At 38.1% G+C, this 17,790-nt stretch overlaps 1 protein-coding gene across 1 annotated transcript in view; it reads left to right on the top strand.

The window, feature by feature from the left end:
• The window catches only part of serpinf1.L (serpin peptidase inhibitor, clade F (alpha-2 antiplasmin, pigment epithelium derived factor), member 1 L homeolog), a 40,193-nt gene that overhangs the window by 20,825 nt on the left and 1,578 nt on the right, over positions 1 to 17,790 (top strand). Inside the window, 6 exon segments of the mRNA NM_001092514.1 lie at positions 7,833 to 7,915; positions 10,750 to 10,927; positions 11,579 to 11,734; positions 12,910 to 13,113; positions 14,392 to 14,534; positions 15,817 to 16,027. Coding sequence (NP_001085983.1) covers positions 7,841 to 7,915; positions 10,750 to 10,927; positions 11,579 to 11,734; positions 12,910 to 13,113; positions 14,392 to 14,534; positions 15,817 to 16,027 — 967 coding nt within the window. The 5' untranslated portion in view covers positions 7,833 to 7,840.

The raw sequence follows: 17,790 nt of genomic DNA, 5'->3' as shown, positions 1-17,790 counted from the left end.
TTTTTTATTCTAATCCTTCACTCGAGCTAAGTAAATGTGCCCCTATATGTTACTTTCATTCAGCACAGGCAAACACTGGAGGTTTTATCCTACAATTGAAATTCATGCTGAAGCAGTTAGTGAAGGTGCTATGGAGGCAGCCACTTATGGTCTCAACATTATAAGTTTGTAAGCCAAGTCCGGATATAAAAAGGCCAAGAATATCATTGCGTATAAGTACAAGCAGGGCCTGTACATCTAAACGAGACACAATGTACCAAATAAAAAAGGCAGCCGGCCATGCTTTATTTCTGGAAGAACAGCGGTATCCACAAAGGAAATATTCATTTGCATTTAACATCATTAGCGCCAAATGCCTCAGTGTTGTGTTGGAAGCAGCACAAAACATTCAGATTCACTTTATACATTAAAATCTTGGGGCTGTTTTGAACTGTCTGAAAAGTTCCCCCTTGTCCAGTCAGCAGAATAATAAACAGAAACGAACAACATTTTCTTTTTTTTTTGTCACTCTTGGGGGCATATTTATCAAGGGTTAAATTTCGAATTGAAAAAACTTTGAAATTCTAATTCAAAAAGACCAACCGAAATTAAGTCGAAGTTTTTTTTGGTTGAATAGGTCAGTTTTCGATCGAATAGGTCCGTATTAGGCTGAATTAGATCTAATTCGATTAGAAGTTTTTCCCCAAAAAAACTTTGATTTTTCAAAGTCCACCAATTGAATCCAAATAGGTTCTATGAGGTCCCCCATAGGCTAAAACAGCAATTCGGCAGGTTTTAGATGGCGAATGATCGAAGTCGAATTTTGAAAGAGACAGTACATGATAAATTTTCATTTTTTATTCAAATTCGAATTGAATTTGGACTATTCCCTAGTCGAAGTACAATTTGAACTTTTTTCATTTGAAAATTCACCTCGACCTTTGATAAATCTGCCCCTTAGTTTAAATCAGTGATCCTCAACCCGTAGCTTGTGAGCAACATGTTGTTCTCCAACCCCTTAACTGTTGCTCTCAGTGTCCTAAAAGCAGGGGCTTATTTTTGAATTCCAAGCTTTGAAGCAATTTTTAATTACATAAAAACGAAGTATAGTACCAGGCAGAGCCTCCTGTATGCTGTCAGTCCAAATAGGGGCTACCAAATAACCAATCACAGCCCTTATTTGGCACCACAAGGGACTTTTTCATGCTTGTGTTGTTCTCCAACTCTTTCTACATTTGAATGTGACTCACTGGTAAAAAAAGGTTGGGGACCCCTGGTTTAAATCATGGGAAATGTGGTCTACTGAAGTCAAAGGTAAACAAAAAACCTAAAAGATATAATGGTTATAAATGCAATCCAGTATGCCCTAAATAAATTGTAGTAGCCCTTTAATAGTAATGATATATCACTTTAAGTAAGAGCAGATTTATTAAAGGTTGAGTTGTTTTTTCCACAAATAATTTGAGTTTTCGAGGGTACCTTTCAATAAAAAATCTTATTTTTGGGTTAAAAAAAAACTCATAAATTCTTTTATTTAAATACATCCCAACCCTGGAAATGGCTTAACTCTGAATATACACCTCTAAAACCTGTTGAGGTCATGTCGAAGTAAATGGTCCCTTGAACCATTTGAAGATGTTAATAGTCTTCATGATGTTCAGAGTTTTTTTTTTGATGGGTTTCGCTCAAATTTGAGCAGTTTCACTGGAATCTCAATCAATTCTACTATTCGAGTTTTTCACTCCAATTACACTGTTTTAAGGTTTTTTTTTTATATTCAAGTTTTTCTTAAATGAGAGACCATTCGAGCTGTGACTTCATTCGAGGTCTAAATAAGCTCACAATTCGACCTTCGATAGTTAACCCCCTAAAATTGTCCACAGCTGCTTCCCAGCAATGATCTTGTTAGGCACTGGTTTCTATGCTTCTATGTAATGTAATTCTTAACAATCCTTTTCAGATTTCTAGTGTGAATTATATATTTTACACATACTACAATGACGCTCTTGACCTGACCCTAACCTGTCCTCTCTGCGCTCTATAAATGCAAGTTTTTTGAGAAGGTTGGGATGGATGGGGGAATGTCTACATCTGCTGCTATAATTTGACTGCAGCACACATACAGTAGGATTCTGTAAATGTAGTTGCATAAGATGATAATCATTTCCATGAAAGCTCTTCCAGCCAGGATATCACCAGCTGGTTGAAAACAAGCCAACAATGCTAAGAAGGCTACTGGAAAAATAGGTCTCCACCTCCTCCAGAATATATCCTCCAGATGTTTTTTTAACTACAACTCACCCTTTCGAGACAAGGTGAGCTCTTCCCATGCTGAGAAAGCACAGGAATTTGGGAATCACCATTACAAATATTCTACTTTATGGAAAGAAACGAATACGTCTCCAGCAAGTACAACAATGGAACTTCAATATCATCAGCTGTCAATCTGATTCCAACCCAAGTACTTCTGCAAGTTCTGTAAAATAGGCATGTAATCCTGTTCTGGCTCTCTGCCTCATAGCCCATTAAATGGACACTGGTTTCATAGTTAATTTGAGTCAAAAAAGTTGATCAAGTTCAACCCTTCCAAATGAAACCCATTGCATACATATGCTTGTAATGACCTGTCTATATACCAATACCTATACTACACTAACTGTAGATCTTAAAAGAGAACTAAACCTCCTTTCTGATAAAAACCCCTACCCTCCATAGTCCCCCCTCCCTGCTCCCCCCGCACAGGAGTTAACACAAGTAAATACCCCAAGCCGGTAATTACCCCTTGTTGAGTCAGCGCAGCGGAGCTCACGGGGGCCATCTTTAGCCGATTCAGTAATCTTCGGGTCTTCTTCCACCGCTTCGGTAATTTTCGGCGCATGCGCAGTTGTAGTGAACCGGGAGAATGCTCCAACTGCTCATTCGCTGATACGGAGCTTCCTTACTGAGATTACTGAAGTGGCTAAAGATGGACTCAGTGAGCTCCGCAACAAGGAGTAATTACCAGCTGAGGGTTGTTTACTTGTGTTAACTCCTGTGCGGGGGGGGGAGCAGGGAGGGGGGACTATGAAGGGTAGTGGTTTTTATTAGAAAGGGGGTTTAGTTCTCCTTTAAGAGCACGTTAGCCTTGGATATTACACTTGCTCAAGAAATCACCTATCCCACTTTTCAAGGCATAAATAGAATCAGCCATCACATCACCCGGCAGGGCATTGCACAACCTCACTGTCCTTGCCATGAAGAACCTCTTGCAAGCACCTTTTCTCTAACAAAAACAACACCAACCGTAACATAGCTTAATTCTTCCATTTTTTTTACCAGTTTATTTGCATGTCTCTCCACTCTCTCCAGCTCATTTATATCTCTCTTAAGACCTGGCCCAAGATTGAACTGTATACTCATTGTGAGGCCTTACCAGGGGTTTTAGTGTCCTTTTTTATGTAAGACAGTACTTTATTTGGAAAACATGTTGTTTCCTTAAAGGAGCACCTTTACATTTAACTAGTGATGGGCAAATTTATTGGGCAGGAATGGATTTGTGGTGAATTTCCACACTTTGCTGACTGCAAATGTTTTCGCAAAACTGCTGAAAAAAATTTGCCATGGAAAAATTAGCTTCGTCAAAAAAATCGTTGTGCGTCAAAATTGTCACTGGTCAAAATGATTTGGATGCCCATTGACTTTAATGCATTTATACAAAAGAGTCGCATGTATAAAAATTGTCGATTGCGTCAAAATTGACGTGCATCTAAATTATTTTGACGCCCATTCACTTCAATGCGTTTCGCAAATTTTTCTCCATTTTGCAATTTTTTTGCAGAGTTTCATGAATTTTTCAGCAAAGTGGAACGAGACAGATTCGCTCCTCACTTAATTTAACAGTACATTCACTGGGGGGGGGGAACCTAACGTATTGGGGCTTTCCTTTCCTCCTTCTTTATTGCCCTACTTTTGCTTAATTATGGCCAAATAAACCAAAAACTCCTCTCTATGGTCATATGTGACTCTTATCTTTGAGATACCTGAGTAATGTATCAAGTATAAGTTCCATGAAAATAACTAAAACAGAAACACGTTCACAATACTCACCAAAAACCATGGAATGGAATGAGGAAAACCATGAAATGTAGAGATAAGTGATGGGCATTCAACAGATCTCTGTGGACCCTAGGAGTTCCCATCACCTATTTCTACATTCACTGGGGTGGGGGGGGGAAATAACGTATTGGGCCTTTCCTCCTCTTTTATTGCCCTACTGTTGCTTTTCTATAGCCAAATAAACCAAAAACTCCTCTTCATGGTCATATGTGACTCTAATCTTGGAGATACGTGAGTAATGTATCAAGTATATGTTCCATGAACATAACTAAAACAGAAACACATTCAGAATACTCAACAGAAACAATGTGTGGTCCAGGTGCACCAGCCCTAAAAGTCCAGCCAAGGAAGAGGAAAACCATGAAATGTAGAAATAAGTTATGGACACTCAATAGATCTCTGTGGACCCTAGGAGTTCCCATCACCTATTTCTACATTTAATGTAGCAAACATCACAGTCTAGGTCTTATCTACAATATTTTGACATGTTTAATCCATTTCGTTATGTAGCAATAATAGTGATTTTATTGGTATTTTCTTGGCAGTAATGCTTTATGGCTGTTTTTAATTCTTTATTTACTGTTATATTTCTTCTTAAGCGATTAATTTTCGTCCAGCTCATAAGATGCCTGACTATTGGCACGGCATTTATTATGTGCCAAGTGACTCATCAGACTCCAGCAAAACAGCTTCTCAACCCCTATGATTATGAGCCTTTAAAAACCTGGAAAATACTCCACCAACGAATAATTGTGGAAGGAAAGAAAGGGGTTGTGTGATTTTCATGTATTAAACACATCTGTAATTGTACAAATACTGGACAGAATAAATGGTGGGAATCATTTATATTGAGTGAGAAAAACTTCAGGAATTTTGATATGGGGTGTCCCTGGCTGGCCCTAAGCTAATAGATAACATGGGACTCCAGGAACTGTAGTTTAGCCACAGCTGGAGATCTATGGGTTTAGACCCTGATGTCTGGTTTTACCTAGCATATATATCAGCACAAAACATTGTGTGAATAATATTCCGTTAAATAAATTTTTTGTCGTCTGTACAAAAAGCAGTAATTGTCAGACTTTCTGTTTTAGCCAGGCCCCCTCAAATGTCCAAACTTTGGTCAGGGCCCGTTTCAGCTCATAACAAGGTTAAAGATATTGGATAACATTGTTGTACAGGTATGAGATCTGTTATCCGGAAACACGTTATTCCAGAAAGCTTTCAATTACAGAAAGGCTGTCTCCCATAGACTCCATTTTATCCAAATAATCCAAATTTTTTAAAGTGATTTTCTTTTTCTCTGTAATAATAAAACAGTACATTGTGCTTGGTTCAAATTAATACAGTATAAACTGTAAAGAATCCATATTGGAAGCAAAACCAGCCTATTGGGTTTATTTAATGTTTTCATGATTTTCTAGTAGACTTTAGGTATGAAGATCCAATTTATGGCAATATCTGTTAACCGGAAAAATCCAGGCCCCAAGCATTCTGGACAACAGGTCCCATACCTCTTTCAGACATTCCGCCATCTACCACCTCTAACCTCCAAGGTGTTATTTTAGGTGTATCTAGGACAGCAAATTGACATTCTCCCCATTGCCTTCTGGCTGAGCCCCAGCACCTCTGCTCTAAGTCAGCCCAAGGGGGACACTCTCACAATTTGGAAACCACTGGCTTAGAGGGAAAATTGCATGTTGGGAGCCTTATGCATGACCTTAAGGCTTATTTACAAACTCAAATTTTGGTGCATCGTGCTATTCCGGTGAATGCACAGATGCACTGGCACAAAAAAGTGCACTTAACACTATGCACTGTGTTTTCTAACGAGCCTTCTTATCCGATTCCTTTCCAATTTACTAGGGATGCACCGAATCCACTATTTCGGATTCAGCTGCATTCCTGAATCCTTCATGAAATGTTCAGCCAAAGACCGAACCAAATCCTAATTTGCATATGCAAAGGGAAGGGAAAAAGTGGAAACTTTTTTTTACTTGATTTTCCTTCTCTCCCTTAATTTGCATATGCAGATTAGGATTCAGATCCGGTTTGGCCAGGCACGAGTATTTGGCCAAATCCGAATCCTACCAAAAAAGGCAGAATCCTGGATTCAGTGCATCCCTACAATTTACCCTAGCAAACGGGTAGTTGAATGAACAAGAGACTGGAAGATGAATAGGAGAGTGCCTGAACAGAAAGATATTTAGTAAAAAGAAACAATAACAATAAGTTGTACCCTCACAGAGCAATAGTTTTTTTCTGCCGAGGGTCAATGACAAAAGCAAATACATGAAAAACTATACAAATATAAAAAAAAAGAAGACAAACTGAATAGTGGCTAAGAATGGAATAGTATATAATAAAATGTAACTTAAAAGTAAAACAATATTTTATATTTTGGAGTGTGCAATTTGTCTTAGTTAGTATCCACACAATGATTCTGCCATAAGAGAATGACATTACTCTTGCACCTCTTGACGTCTCTTCTAAGCGAAAGTGGTGGAGGAAGCAATCCATTATGCTTTGGGTAATTGCAGTAGACAGCAAACATGTAATTGATCGTTGTAAAGCTATTTGATGTCAGGCACATGATAAACATAAATATGTTGATTTCAAAAGCGTGAAATGGACCATGAAGGATATCTATGGGTCATTGGCATTCTCATTTCCCCGCAGACAGCACATGTCCTATAGCGTTAGTACAGCATCCCAGCACTATCACATACCACTTTCGAAGTCGGAAAATGAACAGGCATTTCACTGAAGCCAAGAGAGACACTTTGCAGCAGCTAATGATTTCAGATATCATAGACTGAGCCAAAGTATTGGATATGGCATCGCGGCACAACGAGCGTATAGCTCAGTCTGTAGGTGCAACTGAGGATGCAGGTTCAGTGTGACACATTCATTAACAAGTCTCCACCACATAGGTCAGAAATATTCCAGCCCTCCGTACCACAGATGTTGGACAGCACCATTTTAAAAGATCTATAGGTAACCGCGGGTCCCTTCTCTAAAGCTGCCGTTCTAGGTACGGGCCTACAAGTGCCTATATAGAAATACAGCCCTGAATATGATTAGACAAGCTTGACAGATTTAATTTAATAAAACATCCTACGAATCTTGTAGAACAGCTATTCAAAATAGTGATGTTGCGCTTAGCAAATATTGAGGCAACCACAACTTACAGAAAAGCCCATAATGAAGCTATTGTAGATATAGGTCTAGGATGAAGAACTCCAGCCATAAATCCCACTATGTGTTTTCCTCTGAACCCTATAGCAGAACTCTGTAGGGTTCAGGTTCTCATAATCGCCTGCTTGATAGAACCTCATAGAATTAATTAAATCCAGCAAAGCAGTCTACATCTTTCAAACTCTACTTTCATACTCTACTCTACTGTCAAAGGTTTTCTTTCTTCAACATTGGTCTCAGGAGTGGAAACAGGCGCCACTGCACCAATTAGGCAACATTACAATAAATTTGTCTGCTTTGAGCAGAGGGGATAAAAAGCAAGGGGCAGACAGATACTGATAAGGTTAAAGTCTGAAATATTATATCTATATTAGAAAGTTGCTCGGCATTAAATTTGTTTTATTTAGCAATATATATATACAGTAAATACTGTATATATTTATTTGGAGGGCATTTCTCTTTAAGGGTTCAGTGTTTGTATGCTTTACGTGGAGACTGTGCTGTATTTTTATGCAACATTTAGAAAACATTGCATTGTAATAATTTATTTCTACTCTTCACAGGACTCACAATGAAGATCTACCTAGCTTTGCTTTTTACAGGAACCTTCCTGTCTTCCACCAGCGCCCAAAATGCTGCAGAAGAGGTAAAAAAAACTTTTTTTACAACTAATAAATATATTGCTTTATAGATTTATGTATATAAACAATTAATTAGAAAGTAATTATACAAAGAGACACATATAAAGATCCCTACAGAGAGCCCTACCACCTGTAAAGGGCACTTTTAATAAATGAATTATACTAGGAAACCCAATGCCGAAATAATATTGCCGAGTTAGGTGTGAGGTTCTTTATACAGTACTCAAAGTGCTTTTCAATAAAAATAAAATCACTGGGTGATGTCAATATGTTAGACCCCCAATTACTAACATTGCTGACCTTTTACACCAGGATCTTCTTTAAGAAATAAACCAGAACTTTGCTGTAGAGCTCCATGCTGCCATGTTTTCCCTTGCTTTGTCTTCTGCCAAATGAAGTTGGGTGCATGTGTTGTACAGTAAGCACACAAGAACCACTATACTAGGCATGCACCCAGCCCAAGGGACATCTGGTAGCAGGGAAAGCATATTGGGGATGTGCTATGTTGGAAATATGTTGGCACAAATTCCCAATTTATGTTTTTTTTTCACATTTTCTAGTCCTTTATCTTGTAGACGGTGAAAGCCCCTTTCCTCCCATCTCAGTGGATACCCTCCTATAACTTATAAAGGCACAATTACACACTCAGTACACTGCAAAGTGCAATGTCGGCATGCATATAACCATTTACTCATAATACAGGTTCTTCCAGTGCAATTGAATGTGCGCGCTAAATTGCATCCTCTGCAAAACTCAAATTAACACCTATTTTCATAAATCATATTGCTGATATTCAAAAACTGCAGAGGAGAATGTATGGGCACAAGGGTCCTGAATGGCATTAATGCATGTTTGATACTGCATCCAAAGTGATACCCCCAACAAAGGCAATTTCCATTCCTTTACACCAGGGTTCCCCAACCTTTTTCACCTGTGTAATATTTAAATGTAAAAAGAGTTGGGGAGCAACACAAGCATCAAAAATGTTATTGGGTGATGCCAAATAAGGGTTGTGATTGACTGTTGGTAGCTCTATATGGTCTGGCAGCCTACTTGAGCCTCTATTTGGCAGTACACCTGGTGTTTATGTAACCAAAACTTGTCTCCATGCCTGGAATACAAAAATAAGCAACTGCTATGAGGCCACTGAGAGCAACATCTAAAGGGTTGGGAAACAACATGTTACTCAAGATCTACTGGTTGGGGATCACTGTGTTACACTATCAACAAGCAAAATAATGTTTCTTTAATTGCCTTTTACTTTTACAAATATATCTATGTATTTTTGCATAGCTACTAGTGTCTGCAGAAATGTACATTACATATATGATTATGTCAGACAGGAGAACTAAATACTAAAATTTATTTTAATATTTATCTTTATAACGTGTGTGTGTGTGTGTGTGTGTGTGTGTGTGTGTGTGTGTGTGTGTGTGTGTGTGTGTGTGTGTGTGTGTGTGTGTGTGTGTGTGTGTGTGTGTGTGTGTGTGTGTGTGTGTGTGTGTGTGTGTGTGTGTGTGTGTGTGTGTGTGTGTGTGTGTAAAATATAAAGAAGAGTGTGCTAGAATCCATGCAAAGCCCAAGCTGATGATGTTCTCCTGACCTTAGGCAAGCAGAGCCTGAAAACTTCCATCCCAGGGAGCATTTGCATTATACAGTATATCCCATTAAGGTTCCCCCCGGGCTTATCTTTCTTGTATAATAACAATGTGTGCAGGAGGATTGCACCGTGATCCCTCCTCGGTGTCTGTGCTCAATTACACAAGCCTTCGGTTTTCATTGTCTCAACAAAAAGCCGTTTCATAAGTAGACACTCAATTAAGTAAATTACAGTGGCTGTGGGGTAATTAATACTGTGTCATTTTCTTCTTGACTTTGCTTGTACTATAGAAGAAAGATTTGCATTTCTAATTACAGTTCAGCTACGAGGCCATACACTTATGGCAGCTGTAAGCAGTTTTTCATGATAATGGCTTCTTTAGAAAACTCTGAACTAAAATGACTGTTAAAGTAAACCCTTGCAAGCAATGTTGGTTATACTGAGTTGGCGGTTTCCAAAATACCCAATGTTTCTGGCAAAGGCATTGGTTTTGCATCAGAGTGGGCATCACATTTCATTGCTCCACGAATGCCTGCACTTGACTTACAAAAAGGAAATTATTGATGACTACCCATGTGGCAATATAGAATGAGTTTATCCCCCCCCCCTTTATTTAAGATGAGATTAAGCATTGAACACCTACATACTGGAACTACTGATAAAGAATATATACCAGCGATCCCCAACATGTTGCTCGCCATTCCCTTGGGTGTTGCTCTCAGTGGCCTCAAATTAGGTGCTTATTTTTGAATTCCTGGCTTGGAGGCAAGTTAGGTTGCGTAAAAAACACTTTTATGGCCAAACAGAGCCTCCTGTAGGCTGCCAGTCCACTGGATAGCCAATCCTATGCTTTATTTGTCACCCCCAGAAACTTTTTTCATGTTTGTGTTGCTCCCCAACTCTCCGGATCTGTTCGTCTAATGGTGGGTGCTGGATCAAAAGTTTGTATTCATAGACTCTCACATAGAACCGCACTCCAAATCATTTAGATGAATAAAGTCACATTTATTTTGTGTCCTAACAAAATAAATGTGACTTTATTCATCTAAACGATTTGGAGTGTGGTGAGAGTATATATATATATATATATATATATATATATATATATATATATATATATATATATAACCTGGTCAGGACCTAAGGGGTTGTTGAACCAACAACCAGTGCTATATGGTAGTGTTTGAAATTGTTTTAGGTGGCATTCAAAAATATATAAGCCATCCTATGTTTTAACAGGTCCTACCAGAAGTGGAAGAAGAAGATCCCTTCTACAAGAGTCCACTTAACAGGCTTACCTCTTCGGCATCCAACTTTGGATATGACCTATATCGTATGCAAGCAAACAAGAATCCCAACAGCAACATCTTTATTTCACCACTGAGCATTGCTACTTCCCTGTCAAGTCTTTCCCTGGGTGAGTTTGATAAAGATGAGAAATGGCATGAATCGTTTTCCATGCACCCTACAAAACTCTTGATTTTAGATCACATATAAATGTAAAAGATTTTCACATGGTGCCTTCAAAGTACTTTGTGGATGCATGGAGATACAATAACACACTGTTCAGGAGGCATACAAACAGGGGTACAAGTAGAACAAACCGAGACTGCACAATGTAAATGGTCAGGGACCAGATGATTATTGATCGGAGGGCAGGTCATTTCATTAACTGAGGCCAACCATACCCATGTAGTATGGACAATGCTTGTTCTGAAATTGAGCAGGTTAAAAAATAATCTGCAGATGCACCACAAACTGGCAATAAAGGCGCAGATGATTTTTTTTAACCTGCCCAATTCCAGGATAACCAATATCCATACTACATGGATGTGGTTGGCATCAGCAGGCACCATATGCCTTTTTAAACTTAATTTCATAAAATATTATTGGTCATTGTATGGCCAGGGAAAATGAAGTGTTGTTTTAAAAAAAGGTTTAAAAGCAGTTTGGACAAATAGGTTACCGTATAGAGTAAAATGGACATGGTAATTAGAATAAATTGTCTTGCTTCATTGTTAAGATGCATTTGTCTGTGGGGATTACTGATCAGTTTTTTTTTTTGTAGGGAGTGGGCAAAGAACCGAATCCTTAATCCATCGTTCTCTCTACTATGACCTTCTCAATGATCCTGAACTCCATGCTACTTATAAAGAACTGCTTGCAAGTCTTACTTCTCATGGGAGTGGATTGAAAAGCACATGGCGAATCATGCTGGAGAGAAGTAATTCACATTGTTTTCTACTTTAGAGTAGCATTTTGCATTACCTTATTCAAAGGCTCCGTAACCATTTTTGTATTTTTGGGACAGTATCAAAATATAATTTACTACTATCTTTGCTCGTTTTATTCTAACTGCTCTAGATCAGGGAAACGTTAACTGCTTAATTGCTGCTGTTAGTCCAGCAAACAAACTCATCTGTTGCAACATAACCCATTAGTGAGCAAGTATATCCTCATTGTAGATTTTATTGCATAATTGTTCCCGTGTATATCCATGCCAATATCTATAAACCTACCAAATGTGTAAGCAATAATTAGTGATGGGCGAATCTGACCTGTTTCACTTCGGCAAAAAAATTGAGAAATGGCAAAAATTCGATGAAAGTCATAGACATGAAGTCTATGGGTAACAAATTTTATTTTGAAGCGCGACAAATTACGCAACAAATTGTTGACGCACAACAAATTTTTGCACCCATCAGTCTAAGGCTGTCATTTTTGCGGCAAAACGTGGTGAAAAATTTTGCTTATCACTAGCAATAGTCCATTTCAATGAATCAACAATGAGCTTTGATCTTTCACAGACAGCTAGACAAATTAAATCAAGGACCCGGAAGGATTTCTGCTCAAAAAGCAAGAGTTACCAATGTATAAAGTTTCAAGAGGTTCTTATAGAAAGGCAATAGTTGTCAATGTAGTATTATAAATGCTGCAAAAGTATTTGAAGTCTCATTATTCCTATAGTATTTTAGCAATGTTGAGTAAAAACTGAGGCTCATTTATAAACATTAGGCAAATTTGCTCATGGGCAGTAACACATAGCAACCGATCAGTGATTGCCTTTTTTTCAGCCAGCTGCAGCTGAGCAGTGATAAAAACTTGTTTGGTTGCCATGGGTTACTGCCCAGGCAAATTTGCCCATTGTTTGTAAAGGTATGTGACATGTTATCCTGAATGCTCGGGACCTGGGTTATTCCTAATAAGGGATGTTTATCAGAGCGAAAAAAAAATGTTTGCAATAAATTGCATATCAAAATAATAAGAATCCAGTGAAAGTGAATAGGATTTGGGGTATTTCACAAGGATCTGATGAAAACTGTCTCTGAACCCTTTCAATAAAATGTCGTTACTGTAAACGCAATTAAAAGGACCTTCCGTAACTCCCTCTATAAACAGAGCTCAGGCTACGACTGGACTTCGTGACTCAGGTTGAGAAGTTCTATGGAAACAAGCCAAGGATTTTGACGGGAAACACTCGCCTGGACCTGCAGGAAGCCAACGACTTTGTACAGAAGCAGACTCAAGCCAAAGTTGTGAAGTTCTTTAAGGAGATTCCAGCTGGTGTTAGCATTCTGCTGCTTGGAACTTCTTACTTAAAAGGTACAATTAAATAGATCTACTATATGCACAATTGTCATTGGCGCACAAGCCCCAGGGAGCATAGTTCTACAGATACTTCATTCATTCTCTTTGATGTCGCTTTATATTATTTCTAGATGCTAAAAATGGGACCTTTCTTTGTGATGAGCAATTTTTTTTTGGCTATTGGGTGAGCAAAATAACTGCATTTATAGAAATATGAATATTCAAAAAAAAGAAAATAAAGTGACACGTTTGTTAGAAAGTTTTCAGAGTTACGTGGACACACACCACATCTGTTGTAGGCCAGAGATTTGGAGATGGAAGCAACAGCAGGTAGCAAAAAAACGAATGAATGCAGTTGAATGTCACTTGTTTGGATGATGCATCCCGCATGTGACATCCAATAAGTACTACACAAATGTAAATATCAGTCTTAAAGGACGACTAAAGCTTAATAAGATGTTAGAAATGCATCACCTTATGTTATGGACATCAGCCCTTTAAGCAGTGTAGATCTGTGCTTCCGAAGACACCACATCTGTTTTTTCCCTCATTCACAGAACATGCTCTGCTGACCTATGAGTAATGAATTCAGAATTAGGTACAACACAGATAGAAAACACAAACATCAGAATTTAATAATAATTAACCTGAGTGCACTGACAGACGTAACCTCGTTTTCTGATATTGTTTTAATTATTTCCAACTACCCCAAAGCTTAGCTTTTCAACAGCAGCCTAAGATACACTGAGCATTATCGGTTTAGCAATTTGTTTGGCACGCCCCAGTGCTCCTCTGACAAATGTATGGGGATGGGGTACTTTTCTAGTGAGTTCCAGTGGTAACCCTTTTGCTCCATTAAAGCTTTCATCCAAACTTATAGTATCTACTAATATTAGAACATTTGAAGGTTTTACTGGGTCTCTCATTTTGCAGGTCCTAAACATATAAAATAATTTAATTTACTTATTTTAATCTGTGGAACAACTTAGATGGCTTTACCAATCAGATTTACTCTTCATTTTCCTATTAGGCATTTTTGCTACAAGTTGTATTGGTGTGCCTCATTGTTCTGCTTTGATCTTTTGTTGAAATTCCTGCTTGTTTAACGTGGAAAACAATAAAAACATTTTCACAAAAAAAAACCCATATAAAATAATTGTTTTTCATTGGCATGGTATGCCGTAACAAGCAGCAAGTGTTCTAGAATCTTCGTGAATGTTCATACAGGAAAACAAACGGTTTTTTTCCGCTTAATTAATAGAAGTGACTAACGTATTTCTGAATTTATAACAGGCCAGTGGGCGTACAAATTTAATCCTCGGGAAACTGTCCAGAGTGAATTCCACCTAGATGAACAGACATCTGTCACTGTTCCAATGATGTCATCTAAAAACCTTCCCGTGAGATACGGCTTAGACTCCGACTTTAATTGCAAGGTGTGAACACAGTCTTCTCCATCTCTTCTCTTCAGTCACACTCTTCATTTCCATAAAGGCTTGACCAGACATGTCCCTTTTTCCTATAGACTCGTCATATAATTAAATGTTCTGCATTCTCGTTCTAAATCTCTCTTTTCACCTGCAAAAGTTTCGTATAAGCCCGACTCCTATTCAAACTACAAAGCACTGTCTGTAGCACAATAGTTCTTCACTGCTAATGCCGCCCGTTGAGGCACCGACACCTGCAAATCAGATTCATTCTTTAACACAATGTAGAAAATGAATCAAAAGGCTGATTTCTTTTTTTGTATTATTTGTAACAATGGAGCTCACAAGTGATTCAGAATTTGCTAAATCGCAGTTCCATTGGAATCAATCATATGGCTTTCCAGTTCTAATGGGCCATGGATCTTATGGTACTGGTAGCTCTGCACACTAAGGGACCTATTTACTAATATTTGAATTAGTTTTTTTCACAAATCAATTTTTTCCTCTAAAATTTTATTTTTTAAAAATAATTTTTATAAAGAGTAACATACTCGAATACAAAACTGCGGCAAGTAAAAGCAGTCGAGATCGAGAAGTTAGTGGGAGCTGCGCTGATCCTATTGAATTTTTTTGAGCCATTGAGACTTTTAGAGGTTTTTCATATTCCTTAGTGCATCGTTCAATGTTTTTCCTTTTATACTTTTTGTTTGGATTCAATAATAAATACAAGGCATTTGAAATTTTAGAGAAATAGGGTTTAAAGGAGAACCAAACCATTTTCATTAAAATCCCCTACCCTACATAGACCCCCCCTCCCTGCTCCCCTCAGTCTAGGTGTTACCCTGGGTAAATGCCACTCTTTAATTACCCCTCGATGCAGATTCAGAGCATCGGAGTTCACAGGCGCCATTCTTCTTCTCTTCGGGTCTTCTTCCAGTTCTTCGGCCATTTCCGTGGCTTTTGGTGCATGCACAGTTGTTCGGGACCAGAAGATTTCGCCAACTGCACATGCGTCGATACGCTGCTCTCTTACCGAAGAGAAGAAGATGGCGCCCTTGAACTCTGATGCCTTGAATCTGCAACGAGGGGTAAGTAAAGAGTAGGGGCATTTACCCAGGGTAACACATAGGCTTGGGGAGGGGGGCAAGGAGGGGGGTCTAGGGTATTTTAATAAAAAGGGTTTGGTTCTCCTTTATCCGTATTTTTTTTTAAAAAAAAACTCTAAAGCCACTAAAATTCTTTAAAGATGTTGAATAGAAATTTTCATGCATAAATCTTTCTTTTATTACAGATTGTTCAGCTTCCTCTCACTGGTGGGGTTAGTATTATGTTTTTCCTGCCAAACACAGTCACCCAGAACTTGACCATGATTGAAGAGGGCCTGACATCCGAGTTCATCCATGACATAGACCAGGCACTGCAGACTGTCAACATGGATCTAAGAATCCCTAAACTGAAGTTGAACTATGAAGTGGAGCTTAAAGAAGCACTGCAAGAATCAAGTATGTTTCTCATTATTTATATCTGCTACATATATATATATATTTATTGTGCCAACATTTATGTAGCACTGATATTGCCCCTTCCCTAAGAGATTACAATACCTGACAGAGGCAGGTTGCTATTTCTCTTCTGCCAAATGCCAAACCTACAGCCCTCCAATACTTGTTTATTGCCAATAATCAAGGGTGTTGGGAATTATTAAAGTCAATCTATAACTATTGCCAGGAACCAAAGATTTTCACACTCTGAAAATATTAACATACAGTATTACACAAAAAATCTGGAGTAATGAGTTGTCCTGATGGTTCTGCTTGCTGTCTACAGTAGAAAAGCACTTGATTTCCCATGCCAAATAGCATCAAAATTTCAGTAAAAAAAAGCAGAAATTTGTCTTTTAACGTTACCAGGGGCTTTTTGTCACTGAAGCTACATTACGGATATATTAAAAGAGTGAAACATTGAAACACTTATATTCCAGTGGGGCACACCAATCGTTCTATTATGGAAAACATTTTATCAGCAGATATATTTTAGAATTCTTGATTTGGGTTAGTAAATACACTATGGGAAATGTCAAAAAAGAAATGAGAAAGAATAAATGATTTTAATAGATGTGAAACAAATCTGTGAGAATTGTATTTTATTGGGCATTAGATTATATTTAGAATATCTTGCACAGATGGTTACATAGCTCATAAAACAATACAGCTAGATGAGTATTTTAATGGCATATTTTAATACTAATAATGAGAATATTATTACTCTTACAGTTTCATGGCTCAGGCAATCTGTTAGCTCTCAGAGACACTAGAAGCTGCCAGCGTAACCTAAAAACATGACTTGCTTCACGAATAGTTATTGAGTCTAATAGATTTTAGCACATTGTTACATCGTGCCCTTTCTATACGTGTCCATTTGTAAAGGGATAGTCAGTTAAGACAGTCAACCGGGTGTACAATGTCCAAGAGATCAGAACCAAATCAAATGTAACGTGGGAATGAATGGAGATATCTTCTCACAATAGCCTCTTGCTCAAAAGCAGCAGTTTTCTATTTTCCCTTTTAATAATATTCAGAATTTTGCTGCATGTTTGACTACAATCACTATATGAAATCTGATTGGGACAGGTTGAATGGAATCCTCCCATAATAACAATGGCCATATGTAGGGGTTTCAGGTGTTTTGTCTGCTACATTTTTATCTGCACTAAAAATACATTGTCCAAATGCCAATGTCTGTGGGAATCACACGAAAGCACAAACATATATATATCCGTTAAAATCCATAGTTACAACCAATGGTTACGGTTACAGCCCCTGAAGAAAAAGGTTGGCAACCCTACTGATGGTACATGTGACAGCTACCATCAGTAGGGTTGCCAACCTTTTTCTTTGGGGGCTGTAACCATAACCATTGGTTGTAACTATGGATTTTAACAGATATTCCTTAAATGAGAAATGTTGAGACCAGAACTTGCCATGGATAAACATCTCTTCAGCCCTGTCTACATCTGCTTTAGACAGCTCATTCTTGTTTAACCAAGGGCAGTCTCGGATGTTATCATGGTTTGTGATGCGAATACTGATAAATCTAATTTACATGACTTTGGACAAAAGAAACATTATTGTGAGTGGGAGATGTATTATGTATCACTCATTTGCGCATAATGTACATTTTCTCACTCCTGTAGGGAATACAGGCTTAATTCCTAATAGAGAGCATTGTGCTTGGTTGGTGTTACTTTTCTGTGTTCAGCAATTTA

This window comes from Xenopus laevis, chromosome 2L, assembly GCF_017654675.1.
Source record: "Xenopus laevis strain J_2021 chromosome 2L, Xenopus_laevis_v10.1, whole genome shotgun sequence".
In the NCBI taxonomy this organism is placed as follows: domain Eukaryota; kingdom Metazoa; phylum Chordata; class Amphibia; order Anura; family Pipidae; genus Xenopus; species Xenopus laevis.
This window is presented reverse-complemented; position numbering and strand designations above follow the sequence as displayed.